Below are 26191 nucleotides of genomic sequence, written 5' to 3' on the forward strand. Positions count from 1 at the left end.
CCACTGGGGCATAGTCTACACGCATGCCAAATTTCATGCTTGTTTCACCAAACCCACAATTCTTTCACCTATCTGCCGTACTACCAGACATACACGCGTTCATACAACAGAAAGATGGGTTGATAAATAGATAGATAGATAGATAGACAGACAAATAGATAGATAGATAGATAGATAGATAGATAGAGCTGAATGGATCTATCGAAGTGGAGATATTTCCATCGTTCAGCACGCTGGACATGCAGGTGAACATACCCATAGTAAAACTATTATGCACCTGCACTTCTATACCACCGCCACGGTTTTCTACAAATCATATAGGATATAAGGTAACGGGGAATTCTAACAAACATAGTAAGAAAAATATATATATAAAGACAGGCTGTAAGGTTCATTGAGTGTTGGATTTTCTATTTTCGAGATTAGAATTACATGTGAATATTAGCGAGTTCGCTGGTTGGATTGTTATGTTGATTGCATATAAATCTAATACATGTACTGTGAAATCAAATGCGAAGATGTGTTGATGTTTTTTTTTACTTTACGCTTAATAAACACAAGATGTACACAATGAAAACAACAATACACTCTTCTCTTTCTCTTTCTACGTACATTTCATACTATTTTATTTGGTACTTGCCCGGCTGCCCGTGATACATCGTAAATAAAGATCTATATTTACCGATCCTTTGTTTTAACCTGACTTGCTCACCCACACGCTTGCATTGGGACTGTATTTTTTTTTTTAGGTTTATTACATTATTTATTTTTGCGTGATTTTCCATTAAAGGTATTTTGTAAATACATATATTTCGTAAACGAATGCATTACAGTATCGACAGATAAAAGGTTTAAAGACAAGACACTAGTATCTATTCAACCAAAAACACGAAAAAACAGCTTGCAATATGTACAATAAATGTAAAAGTAACTCCATTCACCATGGAAAATATTTGTTAAAAAAAGTCAGATATCTTGGCATTACAATCGAAAACAATCTTTAAAAAAAAATTGCATCCACTGTTTCCATGCACTATAACCAATAATAACCAAGTATATCTCATCTAATATTACAATCGCCGTTCTTCTGCAGTATTTTTTTATGTGCCATGTCAATCGATATTTCATTTCCATCTATCAATATGTCAGCCTTCTGAATATAATAATGAATAAGTAAACATAAGGTCCTTATGCTAGGGCGTAGCCAGGATTTCATCTTAGGGGGGGGCGGTTAGTCTGCGAGGGAGCGAAGCGACCGAGCCCGAGCGAGCGGAGCGAGCGAGGAGGGGGGGGGGGAGGGTGTGGGAGGGGCGTGTCCCCCCTCCCACGGTAAGAACTTTTTGCATTTTGATGTTGTAAATGGTGCAATTTGATGCATGCTTTTGCCCGTTTTATCGACGTGAAACAGTCCCACTTGTTTAAGGGAGCAGTTTATTTTGATGTAGATTATTATTGAACAATTTGCCTATAAAATGGTATAATTTAAATACACTTCTTGTATTAATTCTTTTCACTGAATATCATGAACGCGACTGAACCCGAGCAAGCGGAGCGAGCGAGGGGGGAGGGGAGGGTGTGGGAGGGGGTGTCCCCCCTCCCATGGTGAGAACTTTTTGCATTTTGATGTTGCAAATGGTGCAATTTCATGCATGTTTTTGCGCGTTTCATCGACGTGAAACAGTAACATTAGTGTAAGGTAGCAGTATATTTTGATGTAGATTATTATTGAACAATTTGCCTATAAAATGGTATCATTAAAATAATCCTCTTGTATTAATTCTTTTCACTGAATATCATGAACGCGACTGAACCCGAGCGAGCGGAGCGAGCGAAGGGGGAGGGGGAGGGTGTGGGAGGGGGTGTACCCCCTCCCACGGTGAGAACTTTTTGTATTTTGATGTTGCAAATGGTGCAACTTGATGCATGTTTTTGCGTGTTTTAACGAGTTGTAACAGTCCCACTTGTTTAAGGTTGCAGTATATTTTGATGGAGATTATCATTGAACAATTTGCCTATAATATGGTATGATTTAAATACACTTCTTGTATCAATTCTTTTCACTGAATATCATGAACGCGACTGAACCCGAGCAAGCGGAGCGAGCGAAGGGAGAGGGGAGGGTGTGGGAGGGGGTGTTCCCCCTCCCACGGTGAGAACTTTTGGCATTTTGATGTTGCAAATGATGCAATTTGATGCATGTTTTTGCGCGTTTTAACGAGTTGAAGCAGTCCCACTTGTTTGAGGTGCAGTATATTTTAGTGTAGATTATTATTGAACAATTTGCCTATATTTAAATACACTTCTTGTATTAATTCTTACACTGAATATCATGAACGCTGTCTGTTCAGCAATCAAACAGAAAAAGCATGCACACGAGGTTGTAGATAGGGGCATATCCCCTCCCACACGAAGGGGATTTTGCGTTTTCAGACCTGAAATTCAGCGATCTGGTGCAAATTTTTGGTGCAATACTTTTTCATCGAAGTGTTAAAATCACGGAATTTAGCTCTTATTCCGAATGTGCACCATCTGTGTGTCAGTGTATAAAGTCTAGTGAGGTATAGCTTAGGGGAAGGGGAGTTCCGCCTCCCGCTCGCGGAGCTTTTGCGTTTTTAGAATTGAAATAAAGCGATCTGGGTATAGCCACAGTCTACTTATATGCATGGCGGAAGGGGGGGGGGGGGAGGAGGGGCGGGTGAGCAGGGAGAAGGCGTGGGCGAGTGTTATCTCCACCTTTCCCTTCCGATGGAGCTTTTGCCTTTTTAAGGTTGAAATTGAGATATCTCGTATACGCATATTTGATGGAATCAACATTTGGGAAATCAAAAAAAAAAAATGATGGGGGGAGGGGACTGAGGAAAGAAAGGGTCGATTAAAAGGGGAAATTCCCCTTATACATGAGGGAACCTTGAGTTTTTTGAAGGTATGTGATAAGTCTTGTGCACTCAGAATTATTCATAATTTTTTTGTAAATCTAAAAAGTGTACTAAGCTAGGGAAAGAGGCACAGAGGGGGAGGGTTTGGGAGGGGGATACCCCCTCCCAAGCACGAGAGATTTTGCATATTTTGAATTGAAATTCAACGATCTGGTGCACACTTTGAGTGAAATATTCAAAAAAATATCTTATTTGATGAAAGGTTGCAAAGGAGACCCGCTTCATGTGCATGCATACAGTATACACGCATTTTTTTTTTCCGCCTCCCAAATCCCCGGTCCAAATCTTAGGGGGGGGGGGGGGGGGGCGACCGCCCCCATCGCCCCCCCCCCCCCCCCCTGGCTACGCCAGTGTCCTTATGTTAAACTAGGTATAAACTATACATTCCAGTATTATCAAATTATGTTCTTGCGTGTTTTCTTGGGATATGTCTCACTTAAAGTCCCACAGTGACAGTGACAGTGACAGTACTGCGCAGTCTTACTTTGTTGATAATGGTCAGAGAAGTAAAGAAGACTTGTGCCTGCGGCACCTTTTTATTACCTGTCTGGGCAAAGCTTATCGTGGATTTTACTATCTTTTTTTTCACAGCAGACCAACTTCTGCGTTATACTAGCGCATTCAAATCTCCCTTTCTAGATCATGTATAACTTTTGTAAAGGAAACTATATTTATATCTGAAGGCACTTTATCGCTAGAGCCTTTAGTTTTTGGTGTTCTGACGGCGTTGATAGAGGATCACACCGATGCTGCAGACCAACATGGCGGAGAGACATGACAGAGCGACGTATACAGTCACCGAACTCACCGACATACCTGATGAATAGTGAGAGCAATTACACAAGGACCAATAATGCAGTATGGTACAATCATAAAAAGGAAAAGTGAATACGGCAAAATGAAGAGTAACAGCACTAACATCAATGGTTCCGTCAACTTTTGAATAGTAACTGTGTCTGTGTATGTGAATGTGTGAGTGTGAAAGTAGCAATGTTTCTTCTTCTACTCAGTCATGGCTTTGTGTAAACTGTGCTTCAGATGCACTGCCATTTAATCACATTTCTGACGAATAATGAATTTCTTTTGACAATCTATACTTATTTCAATTTAACGAAAGAAATTAACATAAATAAAATTGAATCATTAAAGATCAATCCTTTCAATATGAATTCAATGAATCATCAATCACTCAGTATTGGTGAAAGTCAAGAAAATATTTCCAATTTTCCTGATGTTGATTGTAAGTATATTCTCAGTGAGGATTTTCATGCCAACCATGCACGTATTAACTCTGACCTGTCTTTTTTTCATATCAATGCAAGAAGTCTGCATAAAAACTCTGATAATTTAATACCCTACTTGCTACACTAGACTTCAGTTTTAGCATTATGGCAGTATCTGAAACCTAGTTTTCTAAAAAAACCTATAATCTAGTATGATATCGATAATTATTCTGTTGTTTATATATGTAGACCTCTAGGTAATGTTGGTGGTGGAGTTGCTTTGTATTTAAAAGATGAATATCAATATGTTATACGAAATGATTTGTCATGTATTAGAGACAATTATGAAATGCTTTATATTGAACTTACTCAAAATAATAACGCCTTTATTGTAGCATGTATTCATCGTTCTACAAGTACCGATATTGTGGATTTCACTTCTAAATTTAATGATATTGTAGAAAAATTGGAAAATGAAAAGAAGGAATTTTATTTGATGGGCGACTTTAATATTGATTTATTGAATTATGGAAGTCATAGTAAAACAAACAACTTTTTGGATATGTTTTATTTCTTTAATGTGTTTCCTTTGATATCAAGACCGACTCGTATTTCATCAACCAGAGCTTCCTTAATTGACAACATTTACACTAACACTATCAATAAGAATATTTCTAATGGAATTATATATGATGATCTTTCTGATCACTTTCAAATATATGTCATATTGAAAGGTGGAAAATGTAATTATAAATCATTTAAAAAAAATGTGTGAAGAAAAGAATCATCAATGGAGAAAATTTGTCGTTGTTTACGAATAAATTAAAGTGTATTGATTGGTGTTTTGTTAATGAGTGTTCAGATGTAAATGACAGTTATAGTAAGTTTATTGAAAATTTTGATATGATATATTGTGAATGTTTTCCTTCAAAGATTATTTGTGAAAAGAAAAACAAATTAAGGAAACCTTGGATTACTCAAGTTCTACTCAAATCTATAAAATTTAAGAATAATCCTGATGCTAAACATATATCTAGTAATAAGAAGTATAAAAATAAACTCACAAATATTATTAATTGTTCAAAATATAAGTATGACAATAAAATGTTTTGTCAACGCAGAGTGATCTCAAAAAAACATGGAGACAAATTAATGAAATCTTAGGTAGAAAAAAACTCAATGTGATGCCCAAAAGTATGTGCTTCGAAAATTCAAGGTTTTCTTCAAAACATGATATAGCAGATCAATTTAACTCGTATTTTATTAATATTGGCGAATGACTGTCATAGTCGATTTCTTCCCCTGCGCATCTCATTCATTTCAAGAGTTTATGTCATGTCAAACTGCTAAATCTTTTTTTTTTTTTGTAGAACCATCATCTCCTCATGAAATTATGAAAATATCTTCTTTAATTCAGACATCAAAAGCCAGTGGGCCGATGATATATCTCCTCGAGTCATTAAAGATTGCATTCAGTATATTGCTGATCCATTACGTAATATTTTAAATATGTCATTGAGCACTTGTGTTGTGCCAAATGAATTTAAACTTACCAAAATAGTTCCTTTGTTTAAAAAAGATAATCCACAGAAAATTGAAATTATAGATCTGTTGCTCTCCTCTCTATTTTTGCTAAACTACTTAAATAGGCTTTATGATTATCTTACCAAGGAGAATATTTTAATTCCTGAAAAGTTTGGTTTTCGGAAAAATCATTCCACCTCATTGAATATGATATATTTTACAAGAAATTGATAAAGGTAATATTTGTTGTGGAGTGTTCATGGATCTCACAAAAGCTTTCGACACCATCAACCACCATATCCTTTTAACAAAGCTATGTTCATATGGAATAAGGGGTTTACCCCTACAATGGTTTTCTAATTACTTGTTAAATAGAAAACAATATGTGGTGGTTTATGGTGTCGAATCCATGCAAGGAGAGGTAAACATCGGTGTACCTCAGGGGTCTGTGCTGGGGCCACTGCTATTTTTAGAATATGTTAATGATATTGTAAATTGTTCAGATATATTGAAATTTTTTCTTTTTGCTGATGACACTGTAGTATCATATTCTCACAGAAATGTAAACACACTTATATTTACCCTGAATAATGAATTACAATTGCTGAATGAATGGTTTAAGTGTAATAAGTTATTTTTTAATTTCACAAAAACAAAATGTTTTATTTCACTCTAAAAGAAAGAAAATTTCTGTAAATTCTGATTTGATTACGATTGAAAAGTAATTATTGAAAGAACTCAAATTATAAATTTTCTTGGTATTTCTATTCATGAATCTCTTGAGTGAAAGCACCACTTAGAAAACATATCTTCGAGAATATCAAAATATGTTGGAGTGCTATCTTAAAGGGAAGGTAAACCCAAAGAACAATGTGGATTGATTGAAAGCAGCAACATTAGTAGAACACATCAGTGAAAGTTTGAGGAAAATCGGACAATCGATGCAAAAGTTATGAATTTTTAAAGTTTTGGTGTTGGAACCGCTGGAGGAGGAGACTACTAGAGGATATGACGTATGAGTGGACAACAAAACAAAGAAAATATAAAGGAAATTCAACAAAAATTCACTTTTCTAGAATTATGAAAGAGCAATGGACCAACCGCTTTCAGAAAGCAGGGGGAATAATTGCTACCCTTAACATATGTCAACATCAAGTTAATGGAATTTGTAATTTTCATGAAAAATGGATTTTTGCAGAATTTTCTTTATATTTTCTTGGTATTGTTGTCCACTCATACGTCATAACCTCTAGTAGTCTCCTCATCCAGCGGTTCCAACATCAAAACTTTAAAAATTCATAACTTTTGCATCGATTGTCCGATTTTCTTCAAACTTTCACTGATGTGTTCGACTAATGTTGTTGCTTTCACTCAATCCACATTGCTCTTGGGGTTTATCTTCCCTTTAAAGGTAGACTTTGTACCTACAAAAATTGTATTCTATATATACAATGCAATAATATCACCACATTTTAATTATTGTAATGAAATATGGGGTAAGACATATAAAACTCATGTTGAGAAATTATATATGTTACAAAGGCGTGCGATAAGATTGATTTCTAAGAGCAATTCTCGCAGTTCAAGTTTACCAATCTTTATCAAGTTAAAAATTCTACCCATTTACGAACTTGTTCGATTTAACATATTAGTGTTTATGTTTAAGTATCATAAAGGTATTCTCCCAATTTTGTTGCGTGATATGTTTAAATGTAATTTGTGTTTACATGATTATTCTACTCGGGAAAGATATAGCCTGAGAATGCCATTAGCCAGATTAACAGTTAGAACTCATTCTCAATTCGGTGTAAATGAATGGAATTCAATTAGTCCAGATCTCAAGTCCAGCACTACACTTTCTCGTCTCAGAACATTATTCATACTTTTAAGAAAGTGTTATCCATGTCTGAGTAGACTGCTTGCTACCAAATTTCTTCTACTGTTCACTTCTTTGATCCTGACATTGCTACTGAAAGAGTGTGTTGGGTGTGCGCTGTGTGTGTGATATGAATGTGGTGTGTGTGCATAGTGTAGGGCTGATAAGTTATTGTGCTTTTTTTTTCATTTTCATTTTTGCACAATATGCTATTTAACAACTGTATTTTGTATAATTTTGTTTTGGGCCCCAACAAGAAGCACCAGATGCTTCAAAGGGGTCCCGCCATTAATTTCCATAATATGTGCATGTTTGTTCATACACATTGCTTTTATCTTCATTGTGTGCATAATGTACTTTTTATTTATTTTGTGCCGAATGAATTGAATTGAGTTGAATTGAATGTAATAAAATGAACGCGACAATATCTGATATACGGCTATATCAAGTAAAATCGCTCTCAACATTTTAAACTATTATACATACATTCCCCCAACACAAATATGCGCAAACACACAAGCAAACACACAAGCAACACACACACACACACACACAAATACACAAGCATAGTCAAGGAAAATAGTACGGTAGAAGGGTAGAAGAGATGCCACAGAGAGAGAGATAGAGTTTCAAGCTTATCAATAAAATATAATTATACTCTATTCTCCCCAGTGCCTGGGCTAGGACCAATATAGGTCACCACTTGATGTAAAAGGTTTCATTTGCTAATCTCTCTCTACCTCTTAATTGTCTCCACTCCTCTCATTATTTTTTTTTCTCTCTCTCTCTCCTTTTGTTGTGGTATTTTCCGGAGTCCGTAATAATAATATTAATAATAATAGTGGCTACTTGTATAGCGCACAGGTCTACTTTTCAGTGCTCATGGCATAGTATTTTCCGGAGTCCGTAAGTGCAGATTTCATTGAAAGCATGAAAGCAACATCTTTCTTCTTTTTCTTTGTCTTTTTTTTTTGTGGGGGGGGGGGGGGAGAACAAAACGACTACAGTACAACAAAAGCAGGACATTTTTTTTTTTCGGACCATCCACAACCTGGTATCTTTCAATATCAGTACAGTGTACTACCATTATTTAGTAGTAACGAAGTCCTCAGGACAGACGGTTTTCTTCCTTTGTACTAAAATTTCCTTATAACCAAACAGTATAGTGTCAATGATGTGTAGGTAATTTTTGCACCTGAATGTTCATTTCGTTGTAATAAGAATTTCGTTACCATCGTGTTCATTATGACGGGTGTGCACTGTATAATACCTTTGTGTCTCTGGACGATGAATGGTCCGCTTGACAGAATGTAAGCATTGGCAGGTTTCCGATTCGAATACCTTTTGGCACGTGGGCCAGAACCGTCCGAAGTCTGGCAACTTTCCAGTCGATCGTTTTGCTGGCATGCCAGGACGTTACAGTGGATGTATGTCTGTCAAATAATCCAATGAAAAATACTGTGCTCAATGACTCGTGACTGACCCATTATTAACCACAATGATATAACAAATTCAGTCTTATAGACAGAAAAAAAAAATCAAAATATCACCACGGTTCCATTAACCTGTTGTCATATCAGGATTTCTTTGGCTTAAACTTTTGCAATTTTATGTGCCAGTAGACCGAAGAAGGAGCTTGCTTGCGACTCCAGTCAAGTTTAACGTTACTTGGGGACTCTACTAACTCGCGTTCTGCAAAATCACTACAATCTTTGACTACACAGATAGGGAGTTCATCTTTTTCCACCAACATCTTAACTACAAACAGCCGAAAATAATACCAAATAAAGACCATCGTGAAGGTGTGAATCTTTCTCTGAGACACCAACCTCAAGAGTTGCCATTTCCTCGATCTTATTCATCCATATTAAAAACTATGGAGATGATGTCCTCTTACCACAGACCATCACACATCCACCATACAGACCCATAAATCTATTGTTGCAGAGCAATTTGATAATGGAAATAAGTGCTGAAAGATTCTTACCAACTCTGTAACGCGACTGAATTGGAAAGCCCTGACGGAAAACGCCCTCACCGTCGAGTTGTTGATATCATAGATTTTCACGTTTCTCGATACAGCCACTCTGCAAATAAATTTTGATTAAAAATGACAAGGCTGGGTCCGACATACGTACAGTTTAAAATATGAAACGTGTTATAGTAATCATTTCATGATGAATATATTAATTATGAGCTGTGTTTTTATTACTATACAGAGCGGTTTAATCATGGAGATACTCTAGTAGCTTCATGGTTTAATAAACTCGTGGAAATGTGTAACCGCTCTCCTCATCAAATTTCTTTACGATAATAAAGCCTTCGCTTGCAAGACCTATATTGACTTAATTTTGAGAAGATATTTCAGAATAAACTGAAATATCATCATCAAAAGCTTATTGATGAACGATTGAAAATGTAGGGTTTGAATAGTTTATCTAAACATAATCAACAGATGTTTAGGAAAGACTGATCACTTTTACAGTACATTATTTTTTTTTTTTTTTGTATATGATTCCAACCAAAAGTGACTTTTATGTACAGCCTCAAAGATTTTCGGAGGGTGTCCAAATTCGTGTATAACATACAAATATTTAGATGAGCAAATCCAAAGCCTTAGTAATCGTAACAATGTTGTCGAAGTGTTTGGATGCAATCTTGACATACAAGAAGGAACCGATGTCCAAAAGATATCAACACAAGGCGGATACAGGGATAAAACTCGTATTGCGTAAGAGGGCTGTCACTGTTCCCCTAAAACTTACCCACTCTCTATCAGATCTCGGTAACTCCGATCTGCTGGGTCTGGAGAAGGCGTCTCCCAGCAACGCTCGTTGAGGATGTAAAGATTCCTCATGGATGCGATTGTAGTGCCGAGGTAGATGGTATCGCCTTCAAACACCTTGATAGTTTTGATTTTTTGAACAATTGATTTGGAAATCAGTCGAGATAATTCCAAGACACAAGGATAACAAAATGAAACGCTACCGATTTACTCTACAAGAGGCTGAAGGTACCTCGTGCCAAATCTTTACTATATCAGGACTGAGTATTGTGGAGCAACATGTCACAGAAACTACCCAACTTCCTGCTCGCTTTCTAGTGAGTTTCGAAATCATCAAGTATTTGTCATTACAAAGTAAATGATCTAAGCTACCATCTTCATCACAAACTACTACCAAACGATGAAATATTTTCCTCGAATAAATTTCCTTTTAAATAATCATGTTCTCCTGATCCGAACCAATCAAATCATCACCTGCATAAGACGTTATTTGGATGTTCATTGTCTTTCCTCAGTCGTATTGTGAAATCATTATCACCATACACACTGTGATCATGACACTTACTCATGATTGCAATTAGCACAAGCTGATGTAGTATACCTGTGGTGGGGGAGCATGTTCCGGCAGAGCTACGTCGAAATTTTGACTGGTGAATTGTCGAATGGCAATGCTGAAATTGCCAAGGCCAAACGCCTCTGTGAAAACGGACACAGACGACTGGGCGATATATGAGATGTGGATGAGCTGCCTGCGCCTCACCGTGCAATTGACAACGAAGCTCTGCATAAGTCCGCTCACATCCTCAATCTCATTCGTGAAGAAAAAGTTCTCCTCGTCACTCTGAATACAAAAAATATATTTGTGTCAGGGTTATGAAGGTCCCCTTAAATAAGGGTTGCATGTGATATCGATACACAGAGCATGCCTGAACCAATGGTCTATAACTTGTCACCCTCTTTTATTCATGCTGCAGGTCAGATCAAGGTCAGATGAAATGACATGGGGTCAACATCCATCCCTGTCTATAGAAATCGTAAACAGATTATCTGAGTTTTCTTATACACGTTGTCCTTCCTGCAATGTATAAGAATATGTGTTGTTTTGTTTACAGCACTGAATGATTAGGATATTCACATTTCAACACACAGCGCATTGACAAGAACAAATTCAGGGAAAGACGTTACATTTCCACGACTGCAGTTTATGTAATTTGGGGTCTGGTAGTTTCCATCTCACATTACAGGCAGCGATGGAATGACAATAACATGGAAGATTCACTATAACTGGACTAATTCAAGACCAGACGTCTCAGCTCTTTGGACAGACAGTTAAAGATGAAGAGTAGCATGAATGAAAACGTTCACCTTGGCAGAATAAGTAGTAATTACTAGAATTTGTTTTGTCTTGTTACAATAAAAGAGATGCCTGATAATCAAATTCAAATTCAAATTCAAACTTTAATTTTCACCTTTTTTTTTTCAACGGAATGTACAAGAAACAATATGATAAATTTGACATGCGAGTCGTTGATAATAAACATAGCCAGACAGGGACAAGAACGTGTTCTTGTCTGCATGTTAAGTACAAAAAGAAACATACTCTATTTAAACACTCTGTGAAAAAAAAAAGTGGATGTACCAACTCAAAAGACTATGCTTGTATCACGTGGGTACCTCTGAGGGAAAGGGGGAAATAAGGGGGGGGGGTGAAAAGCTTACAACTACAAAGAGTGCGGGAGACTGGGAAAGTCGGGAATAGAAAAAAAAAAGGAAAGCAAAAGTGTGAAAAAAAAGGAACAGAAAATAGGGAGAAGAGGAAGAGAGAGACAGAAAGAAAAACCTAAATTATTTTGATGCATACACCAAGAGTCAAAGCCCACAGAGACAATTAGCCAAGCGTTTTCGAGAATGATACAGAGCTGCTTTCCATCGGAACAGACTGTATTAACCGTGAGGACACGTATGGAATACAAAAATACTATACGCAGTAAAAATGGTCGATGCCTCTCCAAGAGAACGCAGCCTATAGTGAAGAAGAGGAGATAATGCCATGCTTACGAAATACATTAAATTTATTCGGTTGCTTTATAAAACTTCAAAAGAAACATCTTCAATCTCTTTTAAAAAGAATTCAGTGACGGTGCATTTTTCAGGTCCATGGGAAGGGAGTTCCATAACCTTGGACCTGCATAAATGAAACTCTGATGAGCAAGCACGGTTCTTAATAAAGGTAAATGAAATTCATTTGACTGTGTGGTTGGATATCCATGGTATGTCCGGTTACGCATAACATGGAGTTAAAAATAAACGGGAGGCAGTTATTATCATAAGTATACATAAATTGCCCTAGTTGAAATAAAAACAAATCTTTAATTCTCAGAATCTTATTATCAAAAAACAAAGGATCTGTTGGAGAATATGGAAAGGTGTTACAAATAATGCGAAGAGCCTTCTTTTGTAACAGTAGAACCCTATCCAATTATAAATGATGGGTGTTTCCCCATACTAAAATTCCATAATTTGGGTAATATCAAAGATGAATACAATGTAAAACAACGAATGTTGAGGAACAACGAACAAATGTTGAGGAATAGACAATTTTAGTCAATTAATAATCTACACGAGTCTTGTCAAATACTTTTTCGTCGGTACATGTTACTGCCAGACTTTATCATATTTACCGCTATGCGCGTTCCACACTCTTCGAAAGATGTTGAAAGGGTGACGTAGTCAGAGTTGAAAGCGTAACCATAGCAACGAGAATCGGAAAACCGAATTTGGCTAGGAGCTGAGATTCGGTAACTTTCCCTTTTGAGGAGTATTTCCATTCTGCCGTTGTCACACGAGACTTTCGGAGCTGCCAGTGAGAAGGGAGAGAAAAAATAGAATTAATGGTACATAGAGACAAAGAATGACATGAAATCCAGCAGTCACGATATTTCACAAAACATAACAAAATCACCTAGTAGTACTGATTAATGTTTCACGAAGAAGTTGATGTGCTACTTATGATAATTTGTAATGACGTGTATGAATACCAAGATAACAAAGTGGTTCTCTCTGATTACCTTCGAATTGGTCATCGCAGGGTCCGAAATGGACGTCATCCACTCCTATGACGCTACGCTCTGGAGTACCGACCACGCCTTCGAAGATGAAATGTCCCTCACCCAGCCCAGAGGTTACCACCCTAGCTAGTTTCCAAAACGCTCCCTGGTCACCGCGCTTCAGCCAGATGAGCTTGGAAAAACTTTGATTGGTGAAGTAGAGTTTGAGAAAGGAGTGGCTGGAGACCCCCGGCATGATGAAGGCGAACCGTAAACAGGTGGCAGTTGTGCTTACAGTGTTGGTATAAGGACTTGTGAAGTTAGCTCGAGCACCAGTATCCTGTGTTGTGCCGTTGATGAACATACTGTAATCTCCTAGCAGAGAAAGATAGTACAATGAAGGAGTTAATGAATGCTATGAATCGCAGATAGTTTCTTCGATCCGGTAGCTAGTCAAACCATGCACCCTTAACCACAACCTAACTGATTATACCTCCCTTCCCACGTCTCTGATGGCGAACGATAAACATGATATAGAGCCTGCACTTTCCTTCGTTAAAATTCTTTGTAGTATAAAAGAAAGACAATTCAATCGGTTTCAATGGCTCATGGGAAGAATGCTCAGAATCTGGAATTCCGGAACACCAGAAAATCAATTCCTCTGGCGCTCTGAAAAGAAAAAAAAAGCAATTCTTTCTTCAGGAATACTAGCTGTTGCTCAGGTGCAATGTGTCCCATGGTAATGTTATTTAAGGTTTAGCAAAAAAAAAAAAAAAAAAAAAAAAAAAAAAAGCTGCTGAAAACTGCTTATCCAATGAAGGCGAGCCAATGGAGTAAAATGGAGTCAAAAGGGGCCTGAGCTTTCGATCCTAGCAGAATCTTCGTCAGAGGCAAAATGACCAAAAGGTCATTTTGCCTCTGACAAAGATTCTGCTAGGATCGAAAGCTCAGCCCCCTTTTGACTCCATCCAACTATTGTTTCGTAGGTTTATTCGGTAACCAAAAAACAGTGATGGCTGAAATAAACTTGGCATTTCCTCTTACCAATAGACGGACCATTCTCTGAATGTCTACTGACGTTACGTGGCAGTCTCAGCCAATCAAAATCGTCCTGAAAAGCCTGACTCCACCCACAAAGATTGGAGCCAAAGTTGTCGAAATCACAAGCCCATTGTGATGGATCTGTAGAAAAAGAATAATGTCACTCAGCATAGGAAAGGTGTAGATCTTGTAACGTTATAGTATACGTGACGTATGTAGTTGGCTTTAGACATTTTGGGGCCGTTGGACCAAAGAAGTAATGATAATAACCTGCTGAGATAAAGTGAACCAAAACTTGACGAAGTCGTTTCACTGATAACTTCATATGACATTATTTGACTGCCTAATGAATTGCTAGACGAGAAATGTGAAAATATAATCCTGTTTCTTGTACGGTAAGACTCATGTATATTAAAGCAGTTATTTTTTTGAAGAGTTACTAAAAACATTCTGACAACACGAAGACATTCACTCACAGGCCCATACAGAAAACAGAATCTCTGTTACATTGGCTTTGGTGTTAAACTCGAGCTATTCCTTATTGTGGAATCCATGACAACAAAGAAGGCGTAAAAACTTGTCAGAGAATCTGAAGTAGGCCCATAATCAATAACTAAAGATGATCCCTTCTAAACTAACGCGCGAATACGTTGATAAAACCCGTTTACAAAGTCTGACCTTTTAGAGACGAGACCACACAAATATCATAGGCATTGGAGAATGTCCGAGGACCGACGAACCGGACTGCTCGTGAAGTCTCGTTCATGATTGCTATGACGTCACGGGATGTTTCAGTCAAGTATATATCTCCATTGTGCCAGGTGAGTCCATAGAAACCACTTCTGGTCAGTAACAGGGTCCTTTCGCCACTCAATAAATCCAGAGATTCGATCCTGTTGGCTCCGTCATCATGCCAGTACATTTTCGTTCCTATACATGTAAGCCCGGACAAGAAGGAGGTAAATTACAGTGACACCATCCTGTATACGACAAATACCGGTAGGGGTACTCTTAGCTTATCTTTCTGCTAAAGTAAATAATAATTTATGTATATATATATATATATATATATACATATATATATACATATATATGTATATATATATATATGTATAGTTTTATATATATATATATATATATATATACATATATATATATATATAGTGTGTGTGTGTGTGTGTTTCTATAATATATATATATCATATATGAAGAGCTTGCTTCCAAAAGGCGCTAAATCCAAAGAAAAATGATAGATTTAGCGACTTTTGGAAGCAAGCTCTTCATATATTATTATATATATAGACATAAAGAACTGTCTACAACTTTGTTGCGCACTGAACACCATAGGAACACTGCGGTGAAGAGGATACAGATCTGGGGTCCGTTTCATTACTTTTCGCTCGTAAGACACACTGAGACTTCATGAAATGGATTTGAAAGTATCACCCATGTGAGAGAATTTGGAAATTCGGAGATTTATTTTAATACTTTTATTATTATTACTTCATGAAACGGACCCCTGGATTGTAAGCAGGATACCAAGGGTTCACAGCCAGTTCCCTTCTAATAAGGAAGCATGTTTTACCCTCTTTGATCCCTCCTGACTGGCCAAGCTGGTGTGTAAATAGGTATCTATTGTAACAATAATGTAAAAATGGCATGTCATTCGAGGAGAAATCTTAAAGATAAGTACGCTATATAGATAGATAGAAAGATAGACAGACACTAAAAAAAATAAGGGCATGGCCTAGTATCTCAATATATTTCCGGTCTATCCTCCATAGCGCAACAGGTAAGAAAAGGAAATCTGCGTGAAATTCATTTCAATTAACTTTTATGGTCACACCAAAGTGCCCGGATGCTACCTGCAGATGGAGGAGAGAGAGGTAACGGAAGTCGCTGAACTTAGCAATACGCCTGAGAGCCTGACCTGTTTATGTCCAATGTCCACACAGATAGTGTGTGATTGTGTACGCGCAAATATGACATACCGCAGTAATTATCATAAGTCATATTTATGCAAATACATTATGCAATACTTGGATGACATTGAGTTGTTTGATATTGTAGAAAAACAATGCTGTACAAACCTTCGCTGTTAAAAGCGAGGCCACGAATGTAAGTGATTCGAGTGTCGACAACGTTCTCGGGTTCAGCGTTGAGGGCGTCTATGCTTATCCTTTGAATGGCTCCTGATGGGCTTTGGACTCCCCAGTAAAGTTCTCTGGAAGACAGCAAACCAAAACTTACTCACTTTCACAATAATTTGAGTCTCAAATGGACACTATCCATCAGCGCTAAGACATTCCGAGGCTAAGTTCTTTCACCCCACTGGGCACTAGACCAAAAATTCTACCCTTCGTAATTTATTGTTGTAAATCATAATTGACGTTATTCCTTTAAGAATAAGATTTTTATATTTTCCTGTTTAGGAGTGAAACTTTATGCCATTGTTAAAACTTGCTATGACCTCAATTAAATGAATCAAATAATTCACTTATCTTTTTTATACTGTTAGCATAAAGTAAAATCTTCTACAGTGAGTAAAGTCCTACGGACCCACCTTCTTATAGGATTAATGGTAACTCCGTATGGTCGCTTTTGTGGTAAAGAAACTAAAGTTCTTCTTCCAGATCCATCGTAATTCACCACGGCTATCTTGCCAAGAGAGGAATCGTAATCACTCCAGTATACCTTGGACTCGCTTGGATCGACTGCCACTCCGTAAGGTTCTGAAAAACAAACCCAGAAAAATCATCCGTGTTATTATGATATCTACTTATGCAGAACTATAACTTGTATCAAGATTCAAGTCAAATAAAATGAAGAGCAGCAATAATGGATCTTTAAACAACTTTACAATGAAGACGTTTCATGCATTGTTATGTTGGCATGGTTTACCGCATTTTTGTAAGAGAAATGACGAATACACACACAATCATCATCATCATCATCACATACACAACTGCTAATGATGATTTCACCCCATGCTAATTCAATTAAAGGACAGGCACCCGGATATCTATAGAAAGTTGGACAGCAGGAGATTTTCACATTTTCACACCTCTCAGAAGAGTATACAATTTGTACACTCAATTATTAAACTATTTGTTATTGCACCCTTGAATGAAAAAGGAGAAAAAAATAACACCAAAATCGAAACGTAAAGTTTGGCGAATTTTGTGGCCATGTCACCTCTTATGTCTGTGGAAACAATGATAGTAGCGTCTGATTCATCGAGGCGAGAGCTCTGTATTCGTCCTGGATTCCCCCCGTACGTCCAGAAGAGAAGTTGGTGAACAGAGTCATAGTCCACACTCCGCACGTAACCAGGGTTCCAGAGAGGGAGTGCGGTATACGAGATGTCCCTGATGTTAGAGGCGTATATTGCTCGTCTACTGTAATCCCCTACCAGCATGAACTCATCTACACATCAGTTAGATGGATCAGTGTATAGGAAAGACGAGGAAACAGAATGCAAGCATGTTAGGTGAAGGAAATGACAGTTATTCTAGTTATTTCATGTATCATTTTGCAGATAGGGAGCAACAAGTGCTTGGATTTGCACCTTGTATAGACAAACGTGCAATGCATACACGCGATAAAAAACTTGGGATAACAATCATTATTTCGGGTATTATGTATGATATATACTCGACCAAAAAAGTAAGTTCCCCCTAGCATTTTTGGATATATCTCAAATAGTATTTGACCGATTTTCATAATTCAAACGGGAATGGATAGGGAATTTTATTAGTCATAACATGACTGGCATATCATTGCCACCATATATCATTATTGTGTGAAAAATGCGTTTTATGTCAAAATGCATGGGAACAAAAGTTGCACTTAAGGTTATACTTATGAAGTATATTGTGTACATTTCCTATGCAAGTTAGCGAATGACCTTTTTAAATTGTAATGTAATTCTCAGGAATTTCTTTAGGTACAATGTGCTCCCCAATTAAACAGATGTTATGCATGCTTTTTATTATAAAAAAAAAATAGGTCTTTTCAAATGAAAATGTTGGTCGAAGCCATGTGCTTTTTAATTCCAGCTTGGGTTGATCACATTAACGTGCTTATGGCCATTTTGCATCATGCCGCGTCTGCAATTTTTTGAAAGAGGGAGAGCTGGGGTTCTGGTTAAGGAGGTGGCCAGGAGACTAGGGGATTCGCCCAATGCCATAAGGAAACTTAGAGCAAAGTTTCAGGAAACTGGAGAGGTCAAAGATCTGATTGTTTGATTCTACCAGTTAATGCAAATCACTAAAGTGAAACTTTTTTTGCATGCATTTTGACATAAAATGCATTTTTTTCTCACATCAATAATGATATCTGGTGGCAATGATATGCCATTCATGTTATGAGTAATAAAATTCCCTATCCATTCCCGTTTGAATTTCCAATTATGAAAATCGGTAAAATACTTTTTGAAATATATTCAAAAATGCTTGGGGGAACTTACTTTTTTGGTTGAGTGTAAAAAAAGTGCCATTCTGAACACGACACGACGAAAAATGGAAGAACTCGAAAATTCATGAAACTAAATATGTTGAAAACTCAAACAAAACATGAACAGAGATGGGCATGAGGAGACTACATCTACAAGCTCTGCTTATTTAGTCCTCTCCATTTCCAACAACTTTGATTCGGTATTTGACATACAAGTCACAACATTTATTCTATTTCAGTTTATTTCCTAATAATTTAATTGATTCAATCGTTATACTGTGTTTTTTTTTGTCATTTAAACGTATTCAAATGATCTATTGCAATGACATTTTTTCTTTAAAATGAAATAAACGAAATGAAATGAAAGAGAAAATATAGTGGTCTAATGTTAATTGCCAGCTGCTTTGCTCCCACCATAATCGGAAGAAAATATAAAGAGGGGGAGAGGTGTAGAGGGATAAATAGAATGTCGAAGTGCTTGATTCGTACTCAGGTCACATGATTATCTTACCTCCCAAACTCCATCGCAAGTTCCCTGGTGGGTTGTCATTTCGTGCAGATAAAGAATAGACGTGTGGAGAGAGGGAGAGAGAGGAACATAGAACGTCAGAAGGAGACTTGTGTATCACCCCTAAATGTAATATCAACGCTAAATGTAATATCGACCCTAAATGTAATACACCTTAAAGCCCAAACAAAGTTCTGGTACGCCTGCAAAAGTTGTCAAATTTCGCTCCCAAATGTGAACGTATGCTTAGGAAATGTGCAGGATAACGATGTTATTTATATAATATTGGATGGCCTTGAGATTAATACAAGGAAATATTTTGCTTAGCGAGTCCAATATTTCCTTGTATTAATCGAAAATAGGACATTCAATATCATCATTATTATCCTACAGAGGATTTTAGCAAAGAATGTTTTCACTCAGGCCTACCCTTTCTGTCTCCGACTCCGAGTGCTGTTCCTACTGTGTAGTGATCCTGACATGGGGTATGGTACATGTACACTCTTCAGTGCAAGTTAATCCACTTCAGTCTCTGATAAAACAGTGATCTATGTATCCAAGGTAGCCGTCATGTTACTGTTTAGCTAATTAAGACCAGAATTAGATGTATTTGTATCCGAGATCTGAGAAAGAATTCACGTCATATCTATACCGTAGATCGTGAAAGATCGAATTAGGCTACTACTACCACAACTAGTCCTACTGTGCTGTATATAACGTATTGTACACACGTACGTACATGTACAGTAACTGTAATGACATCGCGCATGCAAATGCAAGCGCAGCGGCGGTGGCCGGCTACATTATATCGCGCGCGGGCTATCTAGCAGTAGCGCTGAGCATGCAGAGCTGCAGATCAATCGTCGCCTTGCGCCTGCATGCACAAAAAAATGCAACTTGTTTTCATCAAACCTAAATTTAACTTCCTGTTATGAAAGTGATATTTTGAAAAATTGTGTGAAAAACAATTTCAACTAATTGATATATGAAATGTGTTTGTATAAACACAGAATTTTAGAAGAAACGATATTCTAGTTAATTCGTGATTGACCAATCACAGATGTTTTTACTTCTTATTTCAGGTTATCTCGTATATATCTCAACCAATCACGGTGCAGTTTATTAAAACTTTGGGGAATCCCCCTCTTGCCGTCCAATATTTTAAATATTGGTCGCCTCGGCAAAAAATATTGGTCGAGTTCAACAAACTTTTTAAGTGGGTTGGAGGTTATGAGGTGCGTCGACAAAATAACACTTGTATTTGGGCTCTAAAAATCCTCTGTATAGATAATAATACAAGATATTGGATGGGTAACGACGAAAATGCGAAATATTAACCAAAAAGGTTCAGTCTCAGATTTTACCCGAATGGGGTCAGGCTAAACTCGGACTCGGGGATAACTCGGCTTCGCTTTAACGGTGGGATGAGTTGTAATGGTTGTCCCTCTGTTTGTACAGTGTTGTCCTATGGGAGCGGCCTGTATAAATTAGCGCTTCGTGTTCTGGCTACTCGCAGTAATGGTCCGAGTTGTTACAACGCGCGCATCAAAAACCTCTTTTGCGCGCATGCAAATGTGCGCCTATCAAGCGCCTCTAAAACAATCAAAGGCGCTTGATAAACAATAACAAAAACTCCACAGACCGCGCGTCTCAGCAACTGAGGAGCGCGCGCTGTCATTTTTGTTTTGTTTTGTACAGGATTACGTTAGCACGCACTTTCCTGTCCATTCAGTTAGGCCTCATTTGGTATTATGCAGTGGCCAGTGGAATGTGGCGATCACTTACTGCGTGCGAATTGTCTGAAGTAGGGTCGAATTTTTCCCGAGACCGAGTTAGTCTGGAGCCTTCTGGAATAAAAGTCGGTTTTCCTACTATTATCATTTTTCTCAAAATACTCCAAACCGACTCATCATTCCGGCAAACCGCGTCAGCCAGGTAAGTTTCTTAGTGGACTCTTTCGATATATTGCAAGCAAAAATGAAATGGTGCGAGACGGGTTCTCAAGCACTTACCGAAACTTAGTTTTCACTTTAACCCTAAATGTAATAACAACCCTAAATGTAATACATTTTAACGCTAAATGTAATAATCGAGTCAACCCTAAATGTAATACATTTTAACCCTAAATATAATAACTGGAGACAACCCTAAATGTAATACATGTCAACCCTACATGTAATATCGACCCTAAATGTAATACATGTCAACCTTAAATGTAATATCAACCCTAAATGTAATACTTTTTAACCCTAAATGTAATATCGACCCTAAATGTAATACATCTTAAAGGTATTAGCCCACATTTGTAAACCTGCAGCAATTGGTCTCATAGTTAGCATGGAGTTTGGGTATGATTGCAGTAACACCTGTACAAAATTTCGTTCCAATTAGTCCATTACTTTCATAAAAATAAATGAAAATGCACCGTATGCATGCGTATAACGCTCGCTAGCTCCGGTCCACGTACGTACTACATGCATGCGATACATGTGTAAGTTACATGTACGTAGCTAGCCCGCGCTCGTAATTCGATTTTGGGTCGGGTTGACCCGGTCTGAAAATTGATTTTAAAACGATGATTTTCTCTCTTTTATCGAATGGTATAGACAAAGAGCAACAGGTGAGGTATGTTACTGTTATAACTTGTATTTGAAGTCATATTGGACCTGTTTTATGCAGTTTTGATTTTCGTGGGTTTGCAAATGTGGGCTAATACCTTTAACCCTAAATGTAATATCGACCCTAAATGTAATACACCTTAACCCTAAATGTAATAACAACTCTAAATGAAATACATTTCAACCCTAAATGTAATATCGACCCTAAATGTAATAGGGGCCTATATCTTAACGCTAAATGTAATATCGACCCTAAATGTAATACATCTTAACGCTAAATGTAATAACAACCCTAAATGTAATACATTTTAACGCTAAATGTAATAACGATCCTAAATGTAATTCATGTCAACTGTTAATATGATACATCTTGACGCTTAATGCAATTACCACCCTAAATGTAAAAACCTCATTATAGAGAGTGTAACCAACGCAGAATATCGGGCAAAAGGTCAGGGGGTATATGAAAGGGATATGACGCAACTTCTTTATAGCACTCTTGAAAGAGCAGCAATAGCTGCTTAGATTTGTTTTTTGTTGTTTACTCAGGTAAAGATCACGCAGTCTTATTAATTCCTTTGTTTGCAGCAAAGTTAATTTAGGTATATTCGACATAGTTGTGTCTTTTTAATCTATACCTTTATCATACAATCACATAAACATTTTGTATTCCAATCTTCATTCAGTGTTCACGTTTGTTTAAAGTTTTGATGAAAAAGAAAAAAAATGGGCAAAAAGTTCTTTGCAAGGAAAATTCTGAAACATGAATAATGTTGCTAGACAAAAAAAACATATACCTACTGATGAAACGGGATGATAAAGCGAGTAGATTGAGAAAAATTAGAAATTAGAAAGAGTTTAGAAAGATTTCGCAAATTTTTTTGACGAACCATCATTATCTATGTAATGTTTTCAATGACGAAATATCTGTCACACATTGACATGGCAGCAAATCACTGTCCGAAATATTAGCCTCATGACATTGTTCACGACTCCTGGTAATCACGACTATACTTACACGAAACTGGGACAATAATTGGTCTTGGGGAGGGTACACGAAATAAATTTAAAAATGCCAGTAAAGCAAAAAGAAATAAATGTCCTTTTTATCATCTTTGAGTCACCATTTATATAATGACTTTCCTATGATATATGAATGTATGAGTAAGGCAAACTGACTTAACTTTTGCCCATTTTTTTTTCTTTTTCAACAAAACTCTAAGCAATAATGAACACTGAATAAAGATTGGAATACAAAATGTTTATGTGATAGCATGATAAAGCTAATAGATTAAGAACTATGTCACATGGACCTAATTAACTTTGCAGCAAACGATAGATTTAATAAGACTGTGTGATTTTTACCTGGGTAAACAACAAAAACAAGTCTAACCAACTATTATCATTCTTTTAAGAGTGCGAGAGAAAGTTGCGTCATATCTCCTTCGTATACCCCCTGACATTTTGCCCGATATTCTGCGTTGCTTACCCTAAATCAGGTGTATACATTTAAGGTCGTAATTACATTAAGCGTTGAATATATTATGTTTGATAGGGTTGACATGAATCACATTAAGGATTGTTATTACATTTAGCGTTAAAATGTATTACATTTAGGGTTGTTATTACATTTAGCGTTAAGATGTATTACATTTAGGGTCGGTATTACATTTAGCATTAAGATGTATTACATTTAGGGTCGGTATTACATTTAGGGTTGAAATGTATTACATTTTGGGTTATTACATTTAGGGTTGAGGTGTATTACATTTAGGGTCGTTATTACATTTAGGGTTGAAAATGCATTACATTTAGGGTTGTTATTACATTTAGGGTTAAGGTGTATTACATTTAGGGTCGATATTGCATCTAGGGTTAAGATGTATTACATTTAGGGTCGATATTACATTTAGGGTTAAAAAGTATTACATTTAGGGTCGATATTACATTTAAGGTTGACATGTGTATTACATTTAGGGTCGGATATTACATTTAGGGTTGACATGTATTACATTTAGGGTTGTCTCCGGTTATTACATTTAGGGTTAAAATGCTATTACATTTAGGGTTGACTCGATTATTACATTTAGCGTTAAAATGTATTACATTTAGGGTTGTTATTACATTTAGGGTTAAGGTGTATTACATTTAGGGTCGATATTACATTTAGCGTTGATATTACATTTAGGGGTGATACAACTTGTTCTTTTGTACTAGGCTCTGTGTGGTATCATTGCACTTTACATGAGAAATTTACCCGTGTTGAGGAAGGTAACGTTCTCCTGCATTTTAGCAACAGTATAATGACTGCTTGATAACACAATAAATCACCTGCAGGTTTCTCTTAATAGTCGACAGGTTCTTAAATTTGATTTACAGTTGAGTCTTTAATCTTTCAATGGGACTTCCTTCATGAAGTAGAAATCACTGTGCGAACGACAGGGACATGTTGTCCGTACGTTGAGTAAATTATTACATGGCGTAAAAAGGAGAATTACATGTATTCCTTTAAGAAAGGCAAAACAGAACTTCACACACAAATCGGAAGAGTCCTACAACCACATTACGACACGATAATATCAGTAAGGTGCCTTAGGAAGCCCCTAAAGGATGAATTACAGCTCATGACAATATTTAAAACCTGATAAATCCTTTGAACAGATTCAGTTAAACGTCTGTTTTATCAGTCTTTTCGTCTTTTCTTCTTTGTGACATATTAATATCTAACTGGCAATTATCTCATCCAGAGTACTCCACGATACCCATACTCACCGGTCAAGGGATATCATGAACTAAGAAAACAAAGAGAGAAAAGCTAAGAAACGGACAACGCCTCTTACACGCTGAAACCTATTTTACAGGACCAATTTTTTTTTTTTTTTTTTTTTTGTTGGAAAGCGCGAGTCCAAAAAAAATAATCTATCATGTATCCCACTCATCTCTCCATTGATTTGCCACGTCTGCATGGAAAAAACATCAGCAAGCACTTGGATGATGTACACTCAGTAATAAAACTAGTCACGTAGAGAAAAAAAAATAAATCCATGATCGATATACACGATTATTATCTCATAGCACCCAATTTTAGGAAAAACCTTACAACTGCCACATGAACGGCTGGTTTAACGTTTCAAAGTCATAAAAATATATCAGGTCTCATAATATTTGTATCTAACATCTCTTTCTCCCAAATAAACTGTATATAAAAGAAACTAAGAATCTTAGAATAATAACTTATGATTCGATTAATCAGTTTGCGCTGATGTACGAAATACTGATTAAAAAGATTACAGCCTTTTGCAGCAAAGTAACACGATACTTACCTTGAATGCATGGACTACGGAGGAGTAGAAAGAGGAAAGTTGTGGCAAAGACTGGTGTAAACATGTCAACTATGCCGTCTTCTTCTCAACACTGATGAGTCGTTAATTTTATCAACTTCAAATGACCAGTAGATATCCCGATGTTCACCGATGTGTCTCTTCGCATAAACTGATTTGCTGCTCGCAGTATTTTGTAAACTGATAATGAGGTTGGTGGAGGCGACCTCGATGAACGACGATACTTCTTGTTGAGATGTGCAAAGACAATCTGCTACTTTTGACGAAGGGCGCAGGTCTTTATGGTTCTCATCCCACAGAGCTTCTGAGTTTAGTGCGGATGGGTAGGTATGGAACGCCATGTGTTGTAAAAGTAGGAGATATCAAACTACTGATCACGAGGTGTTTGCTCTGTGCAAACAACAGAAAACTACTGATAAGAGGTCTCCACTCTGCACGAGTAAAGGAAAACCTCTGATTAATAGGTTTTGTTTGTTTGTTTGTTTGTTTGTTAATCTGCACCTACGGCGCGAAACCTTTGATTAGCAGTTTCAACTCCGTTTCATTGCTGTTCAGAGGTTGTTGGGTTTTTTTTTTTCTTATTGCTCGGGCAAAGTATAATTTATACTACTGATCAGAGCGTCTTTCTTTGCTCAGTAGTTTTTTGCGTTGTTCGCGCAAAGTTAGAAGCAATGATCAAATTCTTATATTTTTTCTTGTAAAGTGAAAACCGCTGATCAGTAGTTTTTCTTTTGCTAGCAAAGTGCAAAAAGCCTCTGATCAGTTAGTATAGTCTCTCCCGCGTAGCTTAAGTTAGACATAAGGATCACTTTTCCGTCGTCGTCGTCGGCGTCAATG

At 37.0% G+C, this 26191-nt stretch overlaps 1 protein-coding gene across 1 annotated transcript; it reads right to left on the bottom strand.

Moving 5' to 3' along the window:
* Nucleotides 1-3393: 3393 nt before the first annotated feature.
* Nucleotides 3394-25513, bottom strand: LOC139714169 (uncharacterized). The gene is made up of 14 exons (XM_071625886.1): nucleotides 25337-25513; nucleotides 19399-19422; nucleotides 17628-17858; nucleotides 16996-17164; nucleotides 16523-16656; nucleotides 15111-15362; nucleotides 14436-14573; nucleotides 13413-13766; nucleotides 13026-13201; nucleotides 10946-11185; nucleotides 10325-10461; nucleotides 9547-9646; nucleotides 8830-8992; nucleotides 3394-3752 (listed from the first exon to the last, which is right to left on the bottom strand). The coding sequence occupies exons 1-14, from the start codon at nucleotides 25398-25400 to the stop codon at nucleotides 3640-3642; spliced, it is 2295 nt and encodes a 764-aa protein (XP_071481987.1). The 5' UTR covers nucleotides 25401-25513; the 3' UTR covers nucleotides 3394-3639.
* Between the last annotated feature and the right edge of the window lie 678 nt (nucleotides 25514-26191).

Source organism: Diadema antillarum, unplaced genomic scaffold (assembly GCF_040938485.1).
Source record: "Diadema antillarum isolate AM-2024a unplaced genomic scaffold, OU_Dant_1.0 seq00002182_RagTag, whole genome shotgun sequence".
Classification (NCBI taxonomy): domain Eukaryota; kingdom Metazoa; phylum Echinodermata; class Echinoidea; order Diadematoida; family Diadematidae; genus Diadema; species Diadema antillarum.